General features: G+C 37.9%; 1 protein-coding gene across 1 annotated transcript; it reads left to right on the forward strand.

Moving 5' to 3' along the window:
• The first annotated feature begins 356 nt into the window (after window positions 1-356).
• On the forward strand, window positions 357-2,873 carry LOC122139378 (CD209 antigen-like protein E). Its single transcript, XM_042736265.1, has 5 exons — window positions 357-1,193; window positions 1,521-1,883; window positions 1,961-2,082; window positions 2,153-2,256; window positions 2,501-2,873. Exons 1-5 carry the CDS (start codon window positions 1,094-1,096, stop codon window positions 2,652-2,654), a joined length of 843 nt encoding a protein of 280 aa, XP_042592199.1. The 5' UTR covers window positions 357-1,093; the 3' UTR covers window positions 2,655-2,873.
• The last annotated feature ends 19,373 nt before the right edge of the window (window positions 2,874-22,246 follow it).

Raw genomic sequence — 22,246 nt, forward strand, 5'->3', positions numbered from 1 at the left:
TAAATTATCTAAAAAATAATGCGTGTTTCGAACCACCAAGCATGAGAGCGTGTTCTAGTACACCCCAAAACAAAATCAAGACTTTGTAAAAGAGCATAATAGGACCCCTTTAACCACTCCTATCCAACCGTGAATCTGCTATGAGCAAAAGAGGTGGAGTGGAGGTGCATTACAATAACCCCCCACCCCCCCCCTGTATCATGACCACTAATTCATGTACTTTGTCAATAAGATAAAAGTGGGTTTTGCTCAAAGTAGCTATTATCCACATAGATCTTTGATGTGAATATTTTTGGTAATTCATTAAATATCACCCCGCTAAAAAGTAGCTAGTACTCTGAGTAGTGTTTGAGAGAAGTACTTTGTACTTTTACTTAAGTACTGTTTTGGCACCAGTACTTTTACTTGTAATTGAGTATTATTTCAGCAACGTAACAATACTTGTACTTAAGTACAAATTTTCAGTACTCTTTCCACCACTGGAAATAGGCCCCAGCTTATCCTTTGTCATTCAAATTTAACTCCAGTTATTTATTTATACCATGTAAGTTAGAATTGCACAAAAGTGACACCTACTGAGAAAACATGAATATCTTGTTGCCACCCATTTGTGTTTAATAGCTGTAAACAGGACGTTATCATCTCACAATCTCTATTTTCTATCATAATCCTCTCTGTCTTTTAATGGCACAGTGTTGCAGATTAAAAACATTATTTATTCCTACACTTAAAAGTTCTGGTCACTTGTCATCAATACATAGTCTGAGTTAGGCATCTTTTAGGGTGTAAGAGTCCATTTTTATGGGCACAGGTTCCTCTTGTTGGATATTGTAGCTGTTAACATGATCACAGGAAAAACTCACACTGCTTTGACAACATGAGGTTGATTATACAATATATATTTATTCATACAGTTATGAGTCTACAGAGAGTTTTAGAATGAGAATGAAAGTCTAGAATTTTCTGAGCCTGAACTAATGAAACCACTTCCTGTGTAGGGTTTGCACTATTTAAAAACACGTTACACATTATAAAGATCACATCACCTCATCTGTGCACACATACTGTACTCTACTGTAAGTAAGAAAAAATAATGGAATCAGGGACCTTTTATGTATGCAGAAATATTAATAACAGATCTGGACCTCGAACACAGAGACACTGTCAGGATGAGGGAAAAGCTCGAAAGCAAAGTACGCAGAAAGTTTCGTTTGAAGCAAATGCGGCGTCGCAGATGGTTTAGCTAATGTTCGCTAATTTTTGAGGGGATGAGAAATGGCGGAAAAAAAATGTTTTCTTGGAAACCATTTTTTTCTGTTAATATTTTCAGCATTTATATATATATATTAGCATTTACAGGACGTTGTATGTTTACAAAGAACATACTCTTTAAAAATGCTAATAATTTATCTACAAGCCAAGGTAGATTACATACAAAGGTTCATTTGAGATGTTATATCTAATAATATGGAGTAAATTACTATTCATTGATATTTGTGTGTTTTGGTCCTGTTTGTCAGGAGGAAGTAGATGTTTGGTGTTGATCACAGTGAGTCTTGCGCTCATTTGTGTTCTTCTGCTGGTCTTCATCATACTGCAGCACAACACCATCACAGCAGAGAGAGACCTGATAAAGAGTTACAAGAACACAGTTGAAGAGTTCAATCAAACTATCAACAGCTTACAGAACAAATACAATGGTGTCATGATTGAAAAAGACCAACTGCAGAACAACTTCAAATCTTTGAGTCAGAAGAAACTGGAGCTGGAGACCAGAGTCAATAATCTCACCGCTGAGAAAAGCCAGTTACAGAGCAACTTCAACTCTTTGAGTCAGAAGAAACTGGAGTTAGATAATGAGCTGAAGAAAGAATCTAAACACAGTCAGTAGAAATCTTGTTTTGTTTCTTTACATCTCTTTATCTTTACACAAAGAGTTTAAAAATATTCTTTTGGTTAGGGAATCTGTGTGGTCCAGTTTGTTATTTTATATCCAACGAGCTGAAGAGCTGGTCTGACAGCAGGCAGTACTGCAGGGATCAAGGTGCTGATCTGGTCATTATCAACACTGAAGAGAAGCAGGTGAGTTTGTGTGAGTGTATGAAAATGAATGAGAGGAATCACACTTATTCCTGTTTTTATTCACATACAGAGACACATATCTTCATTAGTCAGTGAGAGAGTGTGGATCGGGTTGTCTGACATAGAGAACGAGGGCAACATGACATGGGTGGATAATTCAGCAGTGAATCAAGAGTAAGTGCTAAAGAAAACCACTGTAGATATAATTGTTTTAGCGTTTTTTTTGTTTTTGTTTTTTTTTAATGATAGTTTGCTAAAAATGAGATCATCACAACTTCTAAAAAATTCTAAGATAAAACTCTCCCAGAAATACCACAATCAAAGATTTTTTAGCAAAATAAAACTTGCCTTTACTTTTATTTACCTTCACTTTTGCTGTAGCTACTGTACTAAGTTTATTTTGATACATGTTATTCAGATTTTGGCTTGAAGAAGAGCCAAATAATGCAGGTGGAAATGAAGACTGTATTGAACTGATGCCTTCAGAGACCATCAAGAACTGGAATGATCTGCCATGCTCAGAGAACAGAAAAGGGATTTGTGAGAAATACACTGTAAAAAATTTCCTGTAGAAATTACTGTAACTTACTGGCAGCAGTTTGCCAGCAACTTACTGTAAATTAAACTTACAGTAAAAATACGGTATTCATATTTACAGTACCATTTAACTTGCTGTAAATTTATTTACAATATATTTTTTACTGTAAAACAATGTTATGTTCTTTCCTCCATTGATATATTTTAATACAATAAAAATATTACTTTACACTGTGAAATTTACTGTAATTTGTTGTCCACTTTTACTATTTATTGTAAAACTGTACAAATTATTGTATTTCAACAGGTCTCAGTAGTAAAAACTATAAAAAGAAACAAAAGACTGTTTAACTTCTTTTATTGATTTAATTGTTCAATTGTAATATACTTGAAATAACATTTTAATATTCTTGCAGATTGTACTTTCAGTTTTCCGAAAACTTGAAAACATTTCACTTATACATAAAAGTTTCATATTAAGAGCATTTTAAAACAACAGACATGAACAGATTCAGTCATAAGAACAATCTTAAAAATGTACAAATTCAGAAAACTCCTGTGTAGAATGTATTTGCTCTTAGTAGCTTAATAGTTTTGCCAGCTGAAATCCAGAAACTCCTTAATGAGGGAGGATACATGAGGGTTCAGGCCAGAGTTCTTCCTTTGCACCATCTTCCCACTTCTTTTGCTGACCTGGAACTTTGAGGAGCACTTGCTGTTGTCAGGGTTAATCCTCACAATGAACCTTTACTTAACAGAAAAAAATTGTTAGATCATTTGATGTGTAAAAATGTCTAACAACACAACCAATTACTCACAACACAACCAAATACAGAAATGCGTTGCAAATGGCACAGAACACAACGGAAATATTTCCAGGGGACCCCAATAAGTGACGAACCCAGATGGGGCATGCTTAGTGCTCAATGTCTACTTTTTTTCTTGCAAAACATACAGAGATGACCATTTATGACATACAACTTTGTATACAATATATACAAATCAAGTCAAGATTGAATTGACTCAGGGCTGTGGCCCTCCAGGAACTGAGTGTGACACCCCTGTACTAAAGTATAAAGGAAATGTCAGATCCAAAGTGTTGCCTGAAGTGTTTTTCTTCCTATTACTGTTTCACACTGAAAACCTTTAACAATAATATAGCTAATTCCATTACTAAAGAATCACTGTAATTTGTACGGGAAACCAGAGTGAGTTGAGCCAGTTTTTACATACAATTTATTTAAAGCAAGCACATGACAGTAATGGGTCGAACTTAAATATGTACATACATTTCAGGATGTGCTCAATCCTTGGGAATAATCACTTTGGATCTAAAATAAACTCCTTTCAAATTATGGCTTCCCAAACTCTCAAACAGTTCACAATACTGAAGCCATTTTTGAAATTATTTTAAAATTTCAGAACAAAAAGTTCAAATTGAACAATTAAAAAAAGGGACTACAATTAACCTTACAGAACCGGGATAATACTCAACATCCTAATTATAAATGTTGCAGGGAAATACAACTTCATAAAAACTTAAATGGCCAATTTACATAAACAAGGCCTATTTAATTTTTTTTATAAAAATCAAGTTCAAAACTATTTTAGCAAACTTGTATCATCCAGCACTTTAGAACTAACATCATGCTAACAGAATAGCCTCATATAATAACTTCCTAAAGCACAAGCACATGATATTTATTTATTTTATTTTATTTTTCAGATTTGTCTGTAATCGTTCAGACAACTAGTTCTGTCATGACAACTCTCGGTGGCATTGGCATGGTAATGTCCATGACAATGGTAATGTGTTTGGTTTTGGCAGAATAGATCTGCTATGCTGCTGCTGTGGCAGAGACTTGCTACTGCCAATAGGCCTTTTTCACGGTCCACATTCGAAAACCGGAAGCTTCGAGTAGTTGTGTAAAAGAACTTCCACTGTAGCCTGTGTGAATGGCAATGCCCATAGCATGGGGTTGTTGTGATTTATTAATGAACAATTCATCATAGATGTTTCATCAAAACATGTTAACCACAGATTTCAAACATTAATCGGGTATGACGAAACATGGGAAAATGTTGTCATGATATTTTGACGCATATTTCATGATTTAATTGGGAGCACACTAGGCATATGTATTCACAATACTTCAGAGACAGACCAGCTTTTTACTTGAATGCAATACCATACAAACATAAAACATTAAAGAGCAATAAAATCAGACAAGCTTATACACCTTCTAAAACATTACCCACGACTAAAGACTGTACAAATTAAACAGTAATAATGTTAGCTTTGCTTTCGTGCACTTACTTTACCTTCCAATAAGCTACAATCGTCACATATTCGATCAAATTGGAGTTCAAATATACTCATATTTTTAATCCCAGAGTTATTCAAAAATAACTTGTTTTACCATCTTAAATGTGACATGTCCTCCGGGTTTGAGTGCAGTGACTGAATAGCATACTGTAGATAAGATTGGACATGAATCATAGTAAACACTGTGCAACAATAACAGTGACATTAAAAATAAAATGAAAAGAGTATAGATATGATATACTCTGGGTATTTCTCCAGCAGTAGCGAGCAGCCGCGGGCAGATTCTCATCAGCTATCCCACGGCTGTTGCGACACTGAGAATGCTTACATATGGCTCACTTATAATGTTTCACATTAAAATGGAAGATCACACATATGGTAGGGTATCGTCTAATGTTAAATAGATTATTTTAACTAATGTGCCCATGGCTGCTTATTGCTGGATAAATACTCGGAATATACAGTGTTTTCACTTTATTTTAAATGTTTTAATTATTGAGCAATGTATTTATCATATAACACTTGTTGCATGCCGATATTATTGCTCTTTAATGTGATATGTTTTTTTTTTTGCTATTCTTGCATTTTGTTTTTTAAATAAAAAGCTCTCTGAAGTATTGTGGATAGGACCTATACACAGCATGAATTGTGCGCTAATTAAATATGCGTTGGAATATCATGACAACATTTTTCCTTGTTTCGTCATACCCGATTAATCTTTGAAAACTGTGGTTAATATGTTTTAATGAAACATCTATGATGAATTGTTCATTAATAAATCACAACAATCCCATGCTATGGGCATTGCCATTCATGCAGGCTACAGCGGAAGTTATTTTATACAACTACTCGAAGCTTCCGGTTTTTAAATGCGGACCATGAAAAAGGCCTATACATCAACAACATGCTGCTGTGAACATGTAAGAAATACTGCTTCTGCATATATAACACGAATAACCTCCCAACAAAGCAGGAGACACAAAATGGACAATACAAGCCAACATATGCATGCTGCTGAGTGTAAGAATATAAACTGCTGCATCAGCGGATGCTCATATCCACACACATGAAAAAATGAAACAGACAGGATAGAACAAAACACCCCCCAAACATGCAGATCTATTGCCAAGACATATGTGTTGCTGCTGCTCCAAGGAGCCATGTGAACCACATGTATTACTATCTTGCCTGGGCTACCATGCCAAACGGCTTAACTTTAGTAGCCTATGGGCTGTGTGCGCCTGGTCTACCATCCCAAACATCTTAAAGGGGCGGCAAAAATGCACTTTTTTCGTTCCATTGATTTCCATTCATAAGCATGCATCAGACTGGAAACGCAAGCCCATGCAAAAAGTTACACATTTCGCTGCAACACAAAGTTCAAGCTTGCTGAACACTGACCTGCGAATTCGCATCATGTGAAACCATGTGACCAACAGCAGGTACGTCACAGTATGACCTTGTAGCTGAACTGAAAGAACATATATTTAAAACTGCAGCCAGGAATGGTGAACGAGAATGTTCTGGAAAGTGATTTTGAGCCTCTCTGTGATGGTACTATGAGGTGTCGCTCACTAGCGGATCTCAGACTTCTGGAGGGGATGTAGATTTGTAGTAGTGAGTGGAAGTAGGCGGGTGCTGAGCCTGTGACTGTTCTATATGCAAGCATCAATGTCTTGAACTTGATGCGAATCGCAACCGGTAGCCAGTGCAAGGAGATAAAGAGAGGTGTAATATGGGCTCTTTTGGAGTCATTGAACACCAGTCGTGCCGCTGCATTCTGAATCATTTGTAAAGGTTTGATTGTGCTTGAAGGAAGTCCAGCCAGAAGAGCATTGCAGTATTAGTGAATGCTAAAGAAGACCATGGTCTCTATGTAAACTGATTATTTTGTACATATCTTTTGAAAAATGAAACAACATGAAACAATTAGGTTAGTGAAGGAATCAAAATAAATTGGTAAATCAGAGTTGTGTTAATATTTTTAACATTTTGTTTAGAAAAAAATAAAAAATAAATATGAGAGGTGCCTTTTGTTCCACTTTAGGCCCTGCCCCTTCAAAATGTCTGTGCATGTCCCTGAGCGGCGTAATCTCAATGTTCACGTTCGTTATTCTAAGGTCAATGTTTTGGTTAGCTGTGATGAGTGTGCGGTTGATTTCAGCTGCACGCAGCGTCAGAAGCAGGCCAGGCTCTTATCACTTCTAATAGCTTATGTGCGCAGCTATGACAAGACGACGACAGATGAGAAGAAATCTTCTTGCGTAGTGAGAGCAACACAGTGATTCGGCTAGTCTTTCAATCATGTAGTGTGAGCTTGCCATAAGTTAGCCTGTATGCCCATGATATATTGCCTTAGCTAAACTTTAGCTAACTTGTTACATGGTAGTCATGGATGTTAGCAAGACAAATGAACTATATTTGCCTTTTGTCTTTTGGATAATTAACTGTTAATTCAAAGCACAGGTAGCTTAGTCTTTTGTTCATCACCATTCACCTCCATAACAAGAAAACACAACTGGAAAGGGAGGGAGGGCAGCTCTCTGCCTATCTGTAACTGTGACGTGCCGATCCAGCCTGGTCTCATGTTTATACGTAGGTATTAAAACGTAACATTTACAAGCACAAAACTTACATTTTTGTATGGTTTTATATATGCTAAAATGTACAATTTAAGCCAGGCTCACACTACAGGATTTTTGGTGGGATTTTGCTGTTGCGGACAGATTTCCACAGTCTGCGACAAAACCCCCAGACCGTGATCAAATCGGTGCTTGTTAAAGGGGTCATATGACGTTGCTAGAAATAACATTATTTTGTGTATTTGGTGTAATGCAATGTGTTAATGAAGTTTAAGGTTTTAAAAGAAAAACACATCGATTTTTACAAAGCTCATCATTCTGAAAAAGTGAGGTGTGCTCTGATTGGCCAGCTATCCAGTGGATTGGGATTGGCCGAATACCTCAATATGGCCCCTTAACATAATATGATGCCGTGTCCCAGCGCGATGAGACAAAACCTATAAAATCCATTACAAAAGAGGGATTTGTTGCATCCAGTGTTGGTGTCGCTTTGTGTTGCATATCACGCCAGGTAAACATAAAACCATGTCTGCATTTGTGAGATCTGAGAAAGGAAAAACAACAAGCGCAACTCTACACTGCTCAAAACTTGTGTTTGAATTGTCAGTGGCAAATTCTTTAAATATGAAAACGTACTTACAGGCTGTGAGTCAGAAGCACCAGACTGTTCTTGCAAAGTTGGAATTGCCCCACTTTATAGAAACAGCCTTTGTGCACAGCCGGTGTTATGGATCAACTGTAGATCGTGTTAACTGTGGATGTGCACGTGCATGTGAGCTATTTTACTATTTTAGCAGATTTGTCAAAAGTGTCAAAGCTGGGGGGAATTCGTGGCCTAATGGTTAGAGATTCAGACTCGTAATCCAAAGGTTGCCAGTTCGAGTCTCGGGCCGGCAGAAGCAAGGCACCGAACCCCCAACTGCTCCCCGGGTGCCGCAGCATAAATGGCTGCCCACTGCTCCGGGTGTGTGTTCAAGGAGTGTGTGTGTTCCCTGCTGAGTGTGTGCACTTTAGATGGGTTAAATGCAGAGCACAAATTCCGCGTATGGGTCACTATACTTGGCTGTATGTAACGTCACTTAATGAAAAGACGTTGGTACATTCTTAATGTTCTTAATACATGTTGATGCAATTATTACAGTGTGGTTTCCTCAATACCTGTTGTAATACATGCGACACAGTTTATAAGTGTCATTTTAACATGATTTCACTTCGTGACATGGTTCACAAACCATGCCCACGTTATCTTGGCACATCCACTTTTATGGAAAATCACTCAAATAAACGTACAGTCATGGCTAAAAGTTTTGGCAGTGACATAAATTTTGTGTTTTGCAAAGATTGCTGCTTAAGCTGTTGTGGTGTTCATTCACATTGTTTCTAGATTATTGTGTAAAGTGATCGGATGCATTTTAAATAATTGCTAAAAGATTAATTTGCCAAAAAAAAGTGTGAATGAGTACTACTCAGGTTAATCACTATCATACTAATTAGATTGCAAGAGCACACTGATTGCTATAAAAGGAGGGAAGAAGTGCTTCCAACCATTGTGTTTTGTTATCAATGGTTCCCTCCAAAGAAACATGTTCAGCGATTATCGCTTTGCATCAAAATGGCCTCACATGCAAGGAAATTGCTACAAAGAATATTGCATGTGTAGGAACCACTTACCAGATCATCAAGAACTTTAAGGAGAGTGGTTCAACAGCAGTGAAGAAGTCCTCAGAACATCCCAGAGTGTCCAGCAAGCGCCAGAACCATCTCCTCCTGAGAAGTCAGCTACAGAATCATGTCTCCAGCAGTGCAGAGCTTGCTCAGGAATGGCAGCAGGTTTGATGTGAGAGCATCTGCACGCACAGTGAGGCCAAGACTTTTGGACAACGGCCTGGGGCTAGATTCAAGAACAATTATTTTTTAAAAATAGCCTGTCTCAAACTGCAGCGATATGTTTCATTAATTTTTGTGCTGTGTTCTGAATGAACGCTTAAGGTATGTGTAACCGCCATTACTAATCATAATGATCGATCGTGTTTACATTAACGGTCATCGATCACTTCAGAAAACGTGTGCACATCCCTAGTCCTACTATGTATTATATGTAGCTGTTGTTGCAATGTAGCAGTTAAGAAGAAATTTCATCTTAAGAATGTTTTGTGAATCCGGCCCCTGGTGTCAAGAAAGGCAGCAAAGAAGTCACTTCTCTCCAAGAAAAAATGATCTGTGCATATTCCAGTATGATGGAGCACCATGTCACAAAGCAAGAGTGATAAGGAAGTGGCACAAAGATCATTACATTGAAATTTTGGATCTGTGGCCAGGCAACTCCCTGAATTTCAATTCCATAGAGAACCTGTGATCAGTCCTCAAAAGGCGAGTGAACAAGTCAAGTCAAGTCAAATCACCTTTATTTATATAGCGCTTTAAACAAAAAAAGATTGCGTCAAAGCAACTGAACAACATTAATTAGGAAAACAGTGTGTCAATAATGCAAAATGACAGTTAAAGGCAGTTCATCATTGAATTCAGTGATGTCATCATGCAGCTCAGTTCAGTTTAAATAGTATGTGTGCAATAATTTGCAATCAAGTCAAACAAGCAGAAGCCCACAAATTGTGATCAACTACAAGAACTAATAAGGCAAGAATGGATCGCCATCAGTAAGGATTTGGTCCAGTAGCTAATATCCAGCTTGCCAGAGTGATGCTGAACAAGAAGAAGAACAAGGGTCAACACTGTAAATACTGACTCGTATTTTTTTGCCAATAAAAGTCTTTAAAACTTATGATATGCTTATCATATGCTTTGATATGCTATGCTTAGCACTACCACACTGAGCACAGGTGCCCAACAAGGCTGTGTGCTCAACCCACTGCTCTTCACGCTGCTGACCCACAAATGCACTGCCAAGTTCAGCTTCAACCACATCATCAAGTTCGCGGGTGACACAATGGTGGTAGGTCTCATCAACAACAGCGATGAAACTCACTACAGAAATGAAGTGGCAAAGCTGGCTGAATGGTGTGGCACTAACAGCCTGTCCCTCAATGTGGGGAAGACAAAGGGGGTTGTGATGGACTTCAGGAGAAACTCCGTTTACCACCCCCCCACTGATCATCGACAGCTCGAATGTGTAGAGAGTCAGCCGCACCAAATTCCTGGGGGTGCACATCACAGAGGATCTCACCTGGACCACCAACACTATGTCACTCTGCATCACTGTCACACATCAGAGCCTGCTCCGCTAGATTGCTCAACAGCTTTTTCCCCCAGGCTGTGAGAGCCCTGAACTCCAATCACCCCGCCCTCCTCTGAAACCCCACACAAACCCCCTACATCCTGAAACATAGACCATCTCACCTCCTCCACCCCCCAACACCCTCCAACCTTACCACATCACAGAAAAAACTGAAACTATCTTTTTTTTGTGCAATTCGAAGTGTGCTACACACAGGTGAGTGGGCCTGTACAAACCACCTGTAGTAACACACTCTCCTCTATACGCACTAGTCACTTTTCAAACACTCTGCTGTCTCACAAAAGAGTCAGTAATATCAAGCACTACAAATCATCTCGCACTGTTCCCCAGCCAGCTGCTTGACTTACGATGTTTCTCTTTGCACATGTAAAGTATCATGTGAAGATTTGTATAGTTTTTTTGTTTGTTTATGTATAGGTAAACATTTATATATAGTATATTTATAGTCAAAATCTGTCAGTAGGTTAGTTGTGTATAGGTACAGTATTTATGAGAAGCATTCATATACTGTAGTTTGTATTTTTTAGTATATGTATAGGTAAACATTTATATATAGTATATTTATGGTCAAAATCTGTCAGTAGGTTAGTTGTGTATAGTGACAGTATTTATGAGAAGCATTCGTATAGTTTGTATTTTTTAGTATAAGTATAGGTAAACATTTATATATAGTATATTTATGGTCAAAATCTGTCAGTAGGTTAGTTGTGTATAGGTTTATACTGTCTTACTTCATTGTTGTATGTCTGTATTTATGTAGCACTGTGGTCCTGTGAGGCACAACATTTTGTTCCACTGTATGTCCACACACGCAGCGGAATGACAATAAAGCTCAACTTGACTTGACTTGATCATTGTTTTTCAGTACACCATAGAAACATGTGGAAAAATAATCTACAAATACTGAAGCAACAAACTTTGCAAAACACAAAATTCATGTCACTGGCAAAACTTTTGTCCCTTCACTTCTATATACGCTGAGTGGAAATAGTGTTATTTAACAGTCTGTTATTTACAGGAAGTGCAAATAGTGATAGATTTTATTTACATATTTAAAAATAGCAGTATTTTTGCATTAAGTGTAGATAGATGCTATTTATACTTAGTGGAATAATGGCAGATACACTGTACTTGTACTCTCCCAGGTTCAGGAAAGAGTCCTCCATAAAATGCGCTGCACCAGAGTATGTGAGCGGTGCGGAGTGGGAGCGGAGCGAGGAGCGGAGTTGCGTGATTTTGCCAGGTGCGAGGAGCGGATTTTTTAAATGTCGGAGCGCGTTGTGATTTTCTCTCGCTCCGAAACGCTCCACTATCGCTCAATTACCAATCACGAGCCAGGAGTCCCAGGACCAAACCACTGTCAGGAGACGGAGGGGGACTCAAAATGTTTCTAATCATATTTTGCATTTTTTTGCATTTGTATTGTTTTATTAGTACTTTCACAAACATTTATATAAAGTATTTATCACATGATTTTAATTATATTTTTACCGACCCCCTCGCGATTTCCACCTGTGCATCTCCATTATATGATGGACGTCGCTAATGTTCAACCAGCCAGCATTTTTTTCTGTTCATAGTAGGCCTATTTCTCAATATTAATATAGGCTAAAAGTTGGCTAAAAGAGATCTTTATTTTTTCGTTTGGCAATTTGTTTAACTTCATATTTTAGTTTGTGATTTATTTATTTTATTTAATGTAATGTTTTTCGTTTGATAATTTAATATAATGTTTTTCATTTGATAATTTATTTTAAAAAAAATAGCCTGTTTAACCAGCCAGCATTTTTTCTGTTCATAGTAGGCCTATTTCTCAATAATAATATAGGCTAAAAGTTGGCTAAAAGAGATCTATATTTTTTCGTTTGGCAATTTGTTTAACTTCATATTCTAGTTTGTGACTTATTTTATTTAATGTAATGTTTTTCGTTTGATAATTTAATAAAATGTTTTTCAATTGATAATTTATTTAATTTAGCCTCATTCAACAGTTATTTTTTTATTTTGCTTTGTTTAAAAGTGAGCTATTGGTTTGGGGCTGTTCAGTGTTCAAAATTCCAATAAAGTATGGATGTTCTTCTCTTAGTACTGCGTATTCGTTTTACACTACATGCATCTTCTGATCAGAGACTGGTGTTATTAAAAAAATTAATAAAAATACCGTGGAGCGAAAACGGAGCGAGGCGTATAAGGACGGAGTGGGGGAGGGAGCGAGGAGCGGAAAATTGTACACCCAGAACAGAGCTTGAGCGGAGTAATTATGAAATACTTTGAGCGTGGATCGCAAATTCTTCCCGCTCAGCTCCGCTCACATACTCTGCGCTGCACACACTAGAATATTTGGGTTGAACTGTTCTTGAACAGTATTGTAAATATCACTTAACCACTGATTTCTAGTTGTGTCCTCTTTTGGAAGGCCATAAAAAGTATTTTCGCTTTTGCAATGAAACACACAGCATCTTCATGGTTTTGTGGTGTTTTGGGCGGCAACAATACTACAGCGAGAATAAAACTTACGCCTTCTTTCTTTGTGTAAACATTTGGGTGGAGTTATGCAAATCTTCCCACACAGTGACATAGACATGTGGGGGCATGTTTAAACGAGGCGTTTAAGGAGGGGATGGACAAGTCTTAACTTTTTTTTTTTTTTTTTTTGTGATCAACTTTTTTATTGTCTTTAATTCAATAAAACAACATCCATTCATATATATATATATGTATATATATATATACAGACACGTCAATAATTTTACAATCTGAAAAAAAAAAAAAATTAGCCAAGAAGACCGAGGCCAGGTAAATTACAGTGGTTTGCCGGGTCCTTAATTGTCGGATTACAACTTTTAAATGCAGGTATTGGCTTGGAGCTTGCTTGAATAATGTAATGATACATATGAAAAACTACAAAACACATACAAACACACATTGCAGTTCAAATGCTGGAAAGGTGCGATTTTTTATAGTTTATTGTCTTGACCATGTTGATCATATGTAGACAGGTTAACAAAAATAAAACTGAATAAAATCAAAACAGAGCATAGTACAGCTCAATGTTCATTGGCAGCTGTCACAGCTGAACAGTGCTCTGTTTGACCGGTCCGAGTCCTTCAGATGCAGCCTTTGATTTAGTAAGAAAAATTTGTTAATATTCTGACAAAATGTTGATACTTTCATTTTCAAAATAATCAGAGTGGACTGTAAGAAAGTACATTCGTTAAATATGAAGTTCTATGTTTTCTTTTTTTTCTCACAGACAGCAACACTAAAAATACTGTTGGGTTGTTTAATTTACAACAATGCATCACAAGCAACTTTAAATTTAATAACCATAAACATATTCAGAAGTAAAATTCGACATACACATTAGTGCAGCATTAATATTAATGCAAAATAATCCGCATGAATTTTTTTTTTTTTTCAGAACAATACTTTATACCATTACTTTTACTCTCAATACCTGAAGTATATTAGAGTATGCAAGATAATACTTTTACTTAACGGATAGTTCACCCAAAAATGAAAATTCTGTAATCATTTACTCATCCTCAAGTTGTTCCAGGTTTGGAATTTTCATTTTTGGGTGAACTATCCCTTTAGCTAAGGTTTTAAATAAGACTAGTAGCTTTTCCCCAATATGGTATTAGTAGTTTCTAAAAGTAGTTTACTAAAGTATCTCAATATTTCTTCTACTAATTATTTTGTCATAGCTCTAGATTTCTCTTTTCATTCTTTCCCTAAATCAGACCAGACTCCTGTGCTGCAGGATAAAGCTGAATGTGGCAGCGCTGGACAGGTGTTTAATGGTTTTGTTCTGAGCAGCGAGACCCTGACAGTGCTGCTGGATCTTCAGAGAAGTGAAGGGCAACAGTGATGGTGTGTCACAGTCCAGACCCTGGTGTTTCTCTTCTGTCTGCTAGCGGTACATCATACAGAAGGTCTCCAGAGTGTTTGACATGTCCCTCGTTCCACTGTCACCGCATTATCCTCCGAGTCTCTGAGGAGGTGCTGGCCATTCACCAAGAGATTCACCTCCTGAAGACCCCAGAACACATGGAGGCAGGGCTGGCCTCAAAGCTGAAGTGGTTTTCTGATGTTAATCCTAAGCTATGTTGTAAATGTTTGTAAAAAGTACTTTCAGTAATGTAAAAATTTGTTTTAATAACTTTAAAAAAGTTATTTACAAGACAAAATAAATGAATAAATGTATAGAAGAATGTTTTGTGAAAAAAATAAGCTGCATTTAAAAAAAAAAAAAAACAATTAACAATGTAGCTACATAATTACTTCTCTTTTATTTACACGTGAATTTGCAAAACAAAAATAAAAAAAATGTACAGAAAGTACCCAGGCTCACTTACAAATAAATTTCACTGCAAAAATTTATTATTTTTTATTTTGAACATCACAAAAGTAAACTACAGAAATTAGGTTGTTTCATTGACAATGTGACATTAAATATATATATATATATATATATATATATATATATATATATATATATATATAGTGGGTACGGAAAGTATTCAGACCCCCTAAAATTTTTCACTCTTTGTTATATTGCAGCCATTTGCTAAGTTTTTTTTTTTTCCTCATTAATGTACACACAGCACCCCATATTGACAGAAAAACACAGAATTGTTGACATTTTTGCACATTTATTAAAAAAGAAAAACTGAAATATCACATGGTCCAAAGTATTCAGACCCTTTGCTCAGTATTTAGTAGAAGCACCCTTTTGATCTAATACAGCCATGAGTCTTTTTGGGAAAGATGCAACAAGTTTTCACACCTGGATTTGGGGATCCTCTGCCATTCCTCCTTGCAGATCCTCTCCAGTTCTGTCAGGTTGGATGGTAAACGTTGGTGGACAGCCATTTTCAGGTCCCTCCAGAGATGCTCAATTGGGTTTAAGTCAGGGCTCTGGCTGGGCCATTCAAGAACAGTCACGGAGTTGTTGTGAAGCCACTCCTTCGTTATTTTAGCTGTGTGCTTAGGGTCATTGTCTTGTTGGAAGGTGACCCTTCGGCCCAGTCTGAGGTACTGAGCACTCTGGAGAAGGTTTTCATCCAGGATATCCCTGTACTTGGCCGCATTCATCTTTCCTTCGATTGCAACCAGTCGTCCTGTCCCTGCAGCTGAAAATATGGAGTTTTATTGTTGATGCTGCCACCACCATGCTTCACTGTTGGGACTGTATTGGACAGGTGATGAGCAGTGCCTGGTTTTCTCCACACATACCGCTTAGAATTAAGGCCAAAAAGTTCTATCTTGGTCTCATCGGACCAGAGAATCTTATTTCTTCGTTTTTTTTAGCAAACTCCATGCAGGCTTTCATGTGTCTTGCACTGAGGAGAGGCTTCCGTTGGGTTCTTCTTTACCTCTCTCACCAAGGCTCTTCTCCCCCGATAGCTCAGTTTGGCCGGACGGCCAGCTCTAGGAAGGGTTCTGGTCATCCCAAACGTCTTTCATTTAAGGATTATGGAGGCCACTGTGCTCTTAGGAACCTTAAGTGCAGCAGAATTTTTTTTTTGTAACCTTGGCCAGATCTGTGCCTTGCCACAATTCTGTCTATGAGCTCTTCAGGCAGTTCCTTTGACCTCATGATTCTCATTTGCTCTGACATGCACTGTGAGCTGTAAGGTCTTATATAGACAGGTGTGTGGCTTTCCTAATCAAGTCCAATCAGTATAATCAAACACAGCAGGACTCAAATGAAGGTGTAGAACCATCTCAAGGATGATCAGAAGAAATGGACAGCACCTGAGTTAAATATATGAGTGTGACAGCAAAGGGTCTGAATACTTAGGACCATGTGATATTTCAGTTTTTCTTTTTAAATAAATGTGCAAAAATGTCAACAATTCTGTGTTTTTCTGTCAATATGGGGTGCTGTGTGTACATTAATGAGGGAAAAAAATAACTTGATTTTAGCAAATGGCTGCAATATATTCCTTTTCTGCTTCCGGAAGACCTGGCGCACCTCATCTTCGCTGATCTGAATTGCAGGTGTGGGGGAGAGGTGGGTTGCAGGAGGTGTGAATGGTTGTGTGGAGAGTTGTTCAGGGCGGGTGTGGGGTGTTTTTTCAAACCTGCAGTAAAATTCATTCAGATCGTCTGCCAGTTGTTGATTCTCCACAGTGCTGGGGGATGGTGTCTTGTAGTTGGTGATCTCCTTCAGACCTTTCCACACTGATGTCCAGTCACTGGAGGTGAACTGAGTCCTTAGTTTTTCAGAATAATTCCTCTTTGCCACTCTGATCTCCTTTTCCAGTGTGTATTTGGCCTGTTTATACAAGACATTGTCCTCCTTCCTGTAAGCATCTTCTTTGGCCTGACAGAGCTATCTGAATTTTGCAGTGAACCACGGTTTGTCATTGTTGTAAGTTAGATAAGTCCTGGTAGGAATGCACATATCTTCACAGAAACTGATATATGACGTTACAATCTCTGTTAGCTCATCCAGATCGGTGGCAGCAGCTTCAAAAACACTCCAATCAGTGAGGTCAAAACAAGCTTGTAAATTCTGCTCTGCTTCATTAGTCCATCTTTTTACAGTCCTTAAAACAATAGTTCACCCAAAAATGAAAATTGGATGTTTATCTGCTTACCCCCAGGGCATCCAAGATGTAGGTGACTTTGTTTCTTCAGTAGAACACAAATTATGATTTGTAGGTTTAGGAGTTGCAGTCTATCAGCTGTACAATGCTTGGCAAATGGTAACAGAATCTATGAGAGAAAAAAAAAAAACATGCACAGATAAATCCAAATTAAACCCTGCGGCTTGTGACAATATAGTTTTATGTGTAAAGACACAAAACAAGAAACTGAACAGTATTTATATAGATTTTTTTTTAAATATTTTTTTTAACCTCTGATTCACCAAATGTCCATGCTGTTAGAACTCTTGTGAACGAGCTTAACAGCAGCAGGCGCGTAAGACATCATCTTCTTCTTGTTGCTTTATGGCGGATCGCAGACTTCTGTTACCATTTGCCATTTGACTGCAACGCCTGAAGCTAAAAAATCATAATTTGAATTCTACTGAAGAAACAAAGTCACCTACATCTTGGATGCCCTGGGGGTAAGAAGATAAACATAAAATTTTCATTTTTGGGTGAACTATCGCTTTAATACAGGTTTAGCTGATTTCAGATTCTGCTTGTAGGTCAGTATAAGATGAACCAAACAGTGATCAGAGAGTCCTAAAACTGCCCGTGGGACAGAGTGACATGCATTCTTTATTGTGGTGTAAAAGTGATCCAATATATTAATGTCTCTGGTGGGACATGTAACGTGCTGTATGTATTTTGGCAGTTCATGGGAGAGATTGGCTTTATAAAAGTCCACGAGAATGATTAAAACAGAGTCCAGATGTTGTTCTGTCACTGTTATTTGATCAGCAATCAGTTTCTGTAAAGTTGAGCTCACATGCGCTTGCGGAGGAATGTAAACACTCACGAGAATGAACGAGTGTAACCGCGGCGAGTAGAAAGGCTTGCAGTTAATGAAGAGCACTTCTAGATCTAAACAGCACATTTTCTTTAAAACTGCAGTCGGTAACTTTTGGGGCTCGCGTCTGGCGGAAGAACATTGTAGCCAGAGATACTTCTCTCCAATATAAACAAAATCCACCGCTCCCGGCTCTTCTGGTCCAATCAGCGCAGGGCTGTGCCACAGTGTCGTTTTGTGTTGAAAATGTAAAAAAATCGATATAATGAGCGAGTACATCATGAATCCATTTTCCAAACCGTGTTTTTGTCTTATCCTGAATCACTACGGTACACCTATAACAGTGTTTATATTCGACTATTTTAGTCTGGTTGGGGTCGGCAATGCTGCAGAGTAGCACAGTACCTGCGTGACTCGCCATAGATGTAAACAGAGAGAAGTAGCTCCGGCTACAATGTTCTTCCGCCAGACACGAGCCCCAAAAGTTACCGACTGCAGCTTTAACACCGTTACATCTGTACACCACCTCTTATTGATGTAAAAGCATGTCCCACCACAGCACGATTTCCCCTGCGTCACGATCTGCTCTAAACAGCTGAAAGCCCGGCGGATTTAACACGCGGTCCGGAATGGCGTTGTTCAGCCAAGTTTCCATGAAACACAGTGCTGCAGAGTTTGAAAAATTCTTATTTGTCCGGGAGAGCAGAATAAGTTCATCAGTTTTGTTGGACAGAGAGCGGAGATTCGCCAGATGGATACTACGCAGTGCTTGACGTATTTCTGTCATGTTTCCAGTGAAAATGCTTAAATATTCTTAAATAAATATACATTTACTGGAGATACAAAGTGACATGAAATACAAAGTCTAGTTTGAAGTGATTTTGTGGTTAAAACAAGAACTAATATCTGCCATTTGGCAAAAAAAAGTCACCTTAATTTAAAGGGAAGTTTTGATAACTCACTGACAAATATTTGTTATTGTTTTAAGTGTAAACTCATTTAATTTTATTACATTTTTCAAGACTTTGTTTTACATTTGCATCATAAATAAACATATCTTGATAGAAAGATATTAGTATGGGAAAACAAGACAAAACACAGAGGAAGAGATTTCTTCACTTTTCGCTATGCATCCAACATTTAATGCCATCATTTTATAAATTTAAGACTTTGTGCTCCGATTTAAAACTTTCTTAAGGCAATTTGTGTATGGGTAAATGAAGACATTTTAAGACTTAAAAATCTGTAGGGACCTTTTGTGTATGGTGATGTTAATGTGTCAAATATTTACCTGTATCTTGCAGGTGTGAGGATCTGTTTGGATTTGTCATTCCCAATTTTTAAAAACACTGCTACAACCACATTGTCAATATTATTATTTTCACTGTAAAAAAAAATCAATAAATAATAATAATCATGGGTCTTGTAATTTTCATAAAAAAACAATTAAGGTAATAATTAAAAATAGTGTGTATACTTTATTAAAGAAATTGTGGTTCAGTGTTGTATAGAAAATATTTAGAACTTTTAACTAATAAAACCAATATATATGTTTTCCTCATATATTTTTAAGGAAACCTAAGCAGTTTTGAGGCTTGAATTGAGGAACTGATTAAACTGAAAAAAGAAAAGAAGGCTACCTATTTGTTTTAAGAGAATTTGCTATTATTTTGGTGGTTAATGTTAGTTTAGCTTTTGCATATAGCTGGATATGGAGAGTAAATATTGAAATTAAGTGCTCCTTTATGTGTTTCTGAGTAAAAAGGAAACATCTGTTAATGTTTAATGTTCAGTTATGTAAGTTTAATTGCAACATAGTCCTATTGTATACTAGTTTTAATAATGTACTGCAGGTATTTTCTACCGCAGGACATCAGGAGTCTGGTGTGGAGTACGCTTTTTAATTTAGCTTGATTTTTGCTTTTTAAGTGCAAATAAATATTCTCCAGAGACCCATCGATCCCCAGAAGATGCTTCTTGCATGTGTTGTTTCATTCAAGTGTAATTTACAACTCAACACGTGTCCAAAGAATGTGCATCATGGTGTCATGGACGTTTTTGGAAAGTCTTTTCTCCTATTTGTAGTTTACTAATACCAAGACAAGTTGTTGGTCAAACAAACATTTTAAATTAACAAGAATGTAATGGGGTAAAGGATTGGCACCTCCGGAAGTCAAATATAAGAAACAAAAATATTTCAATACAGGTATTTCAGTCAAATGTAATTTATGCAATATTTCAAACCTTTAACCAACTTGGGAAAATAAACCCATGGCAACAATTTAAAAGTAGCCCAATTGTGTGGAAAAAACCCGGACTTGGCAACCCTACATCCAGCTGCAGGAGTCAGATTTGACTTATCTCAGGTCGAGAATAAGGAGAAATGTCTGACAAGACCATGCTGGAGTATTTGTTGTTCAACAGATCCTGAGCTCATTGACAAATATCTGATCTTGTAAGATGTGCTCCCTTTACACAGAGTGCATGTGATCGGGAAACCAAAAGTGAAAGTGAACAGCGTGAACGCTCATTCAAAAGAGATTTAAATACTCTCTTAATCCTGAGAGCGGCTCCCTGTTGTGCCAAAATTATACACACTATTAGGGTGCTTTCACACTTGGTTCACTTGCCTGGTCCAAACCTGAGTTCGATTGCTCCCCATCCCCCGCTGGACTGTGTTCATATTATATTATTTGAGTCCGAACCATGGTTTGTTTGCGTCATCAAGCCAGCAGCTGTTTAACCCGTTGCTTAGTAACGATGGTGCAGGAGAAGGCGGCAAATGCTTAACATTGCTCTCTGCACTTTTATAAACATACGTTTTTGAACCGTTCATTTTGTTTACAGTATATAACGGCACTTGATGATCTAAAGAACACTGAAGACAAACAGAAATGAGATAAACAGCTCTCTGTTTGCAGCGTGTCAGTCACGCTCATCGGGAAAGTGAGTGAAACACACACACAAACACACATTTTTATCAAATAATATGTCACTAATAGCGGTTCACTATATCAGTTTACATGAACGGGGAAGTCGTGGCCTAGTGGTTAGAGAGTTTGACTCCTAACCCTAAGGTTGTGGGTTCGAGTCTCGGGCCGGCAATACCACGACTGAGGTGCCCTTGAGCAAGGCACCGAACCCCCAACTGCCCACTGCTCCAGGTGTGTGTTCACGGTGTGTGTGTTCACTGCTGTGTGTGTACTTTGGATGGGTTAAATGCAGAGCACGAATTCTGAGTATGGGTCACCATACTTGGCTGTATGTCATCACGTCACGTCATGAACCGTACCCCAGACCACCCTTTATAAGCGGACTCGGGTGCGGTTCACATGTGTGCAAGACAGCGTTGAAATCATCCATATGATCCGAACTCTGACGTCAGTCGACCCGGGTGCGCACCAAAAGTGCTAGTGTGAAAGCACCCTTAGGGTGTGTTAACACTTGTAGTTTGGTTCGTTTGGTTCATTTGGTCCAGACCAAAAGGGAAAATGATACATTTGGTCCTGGTCCGCTTAGTGTTCACATTGGCATTTTTGACAGTGAACCTAAAGACACAGAACCTTAAGGCATAGTTATACATTCACAACCTGATTGGTCGGCTTGAATGACGTATATATATTGTGACCAAACACCCCAAACAAAAGGTGTGTTAGACTTAAAGCGTCACCGAGCAGACCGATCGGTTAATGGGTGCTTTGATATCATACATCCACAGCACCGCTTTAAGTCAAACACATCTAATGCCGTCTGCTGGACTAAGCACGCTCATTCTTGCGTGTACATATAATTGTATTTTTACCACCAGCAAACTCACAAGGAGCTCATAAAAGGCACTTCACCTCATCATTGCTCCACATATGCCCTCTGCTCATTTTGTTTTTGTTACACTGTGTCATCAAATCATGCAGCATAGCGTCGCATGTTGTCATTACTTCCTGTTTTCGGTTAGTTTAGAAGTATTTGGTCCATGTTGCATTCATATTTCATTCAAACCACACCAGTGTTTGTTTG

The sequence above is a fragment of the Cyprinus carpio genome, chromosome B13 (assembly GCF_018340385.1).
Source record: "Cyprinus carpio isolate SPL01 chromosome B13, ASM1834038v1, whole genome shotgun sequence".
NCBI lineage: Eukaryota > Metazoa > Chordata > Actinopteri > Cypriniformes > Cyprinidae > Cyprinus > Cyprinus carpio.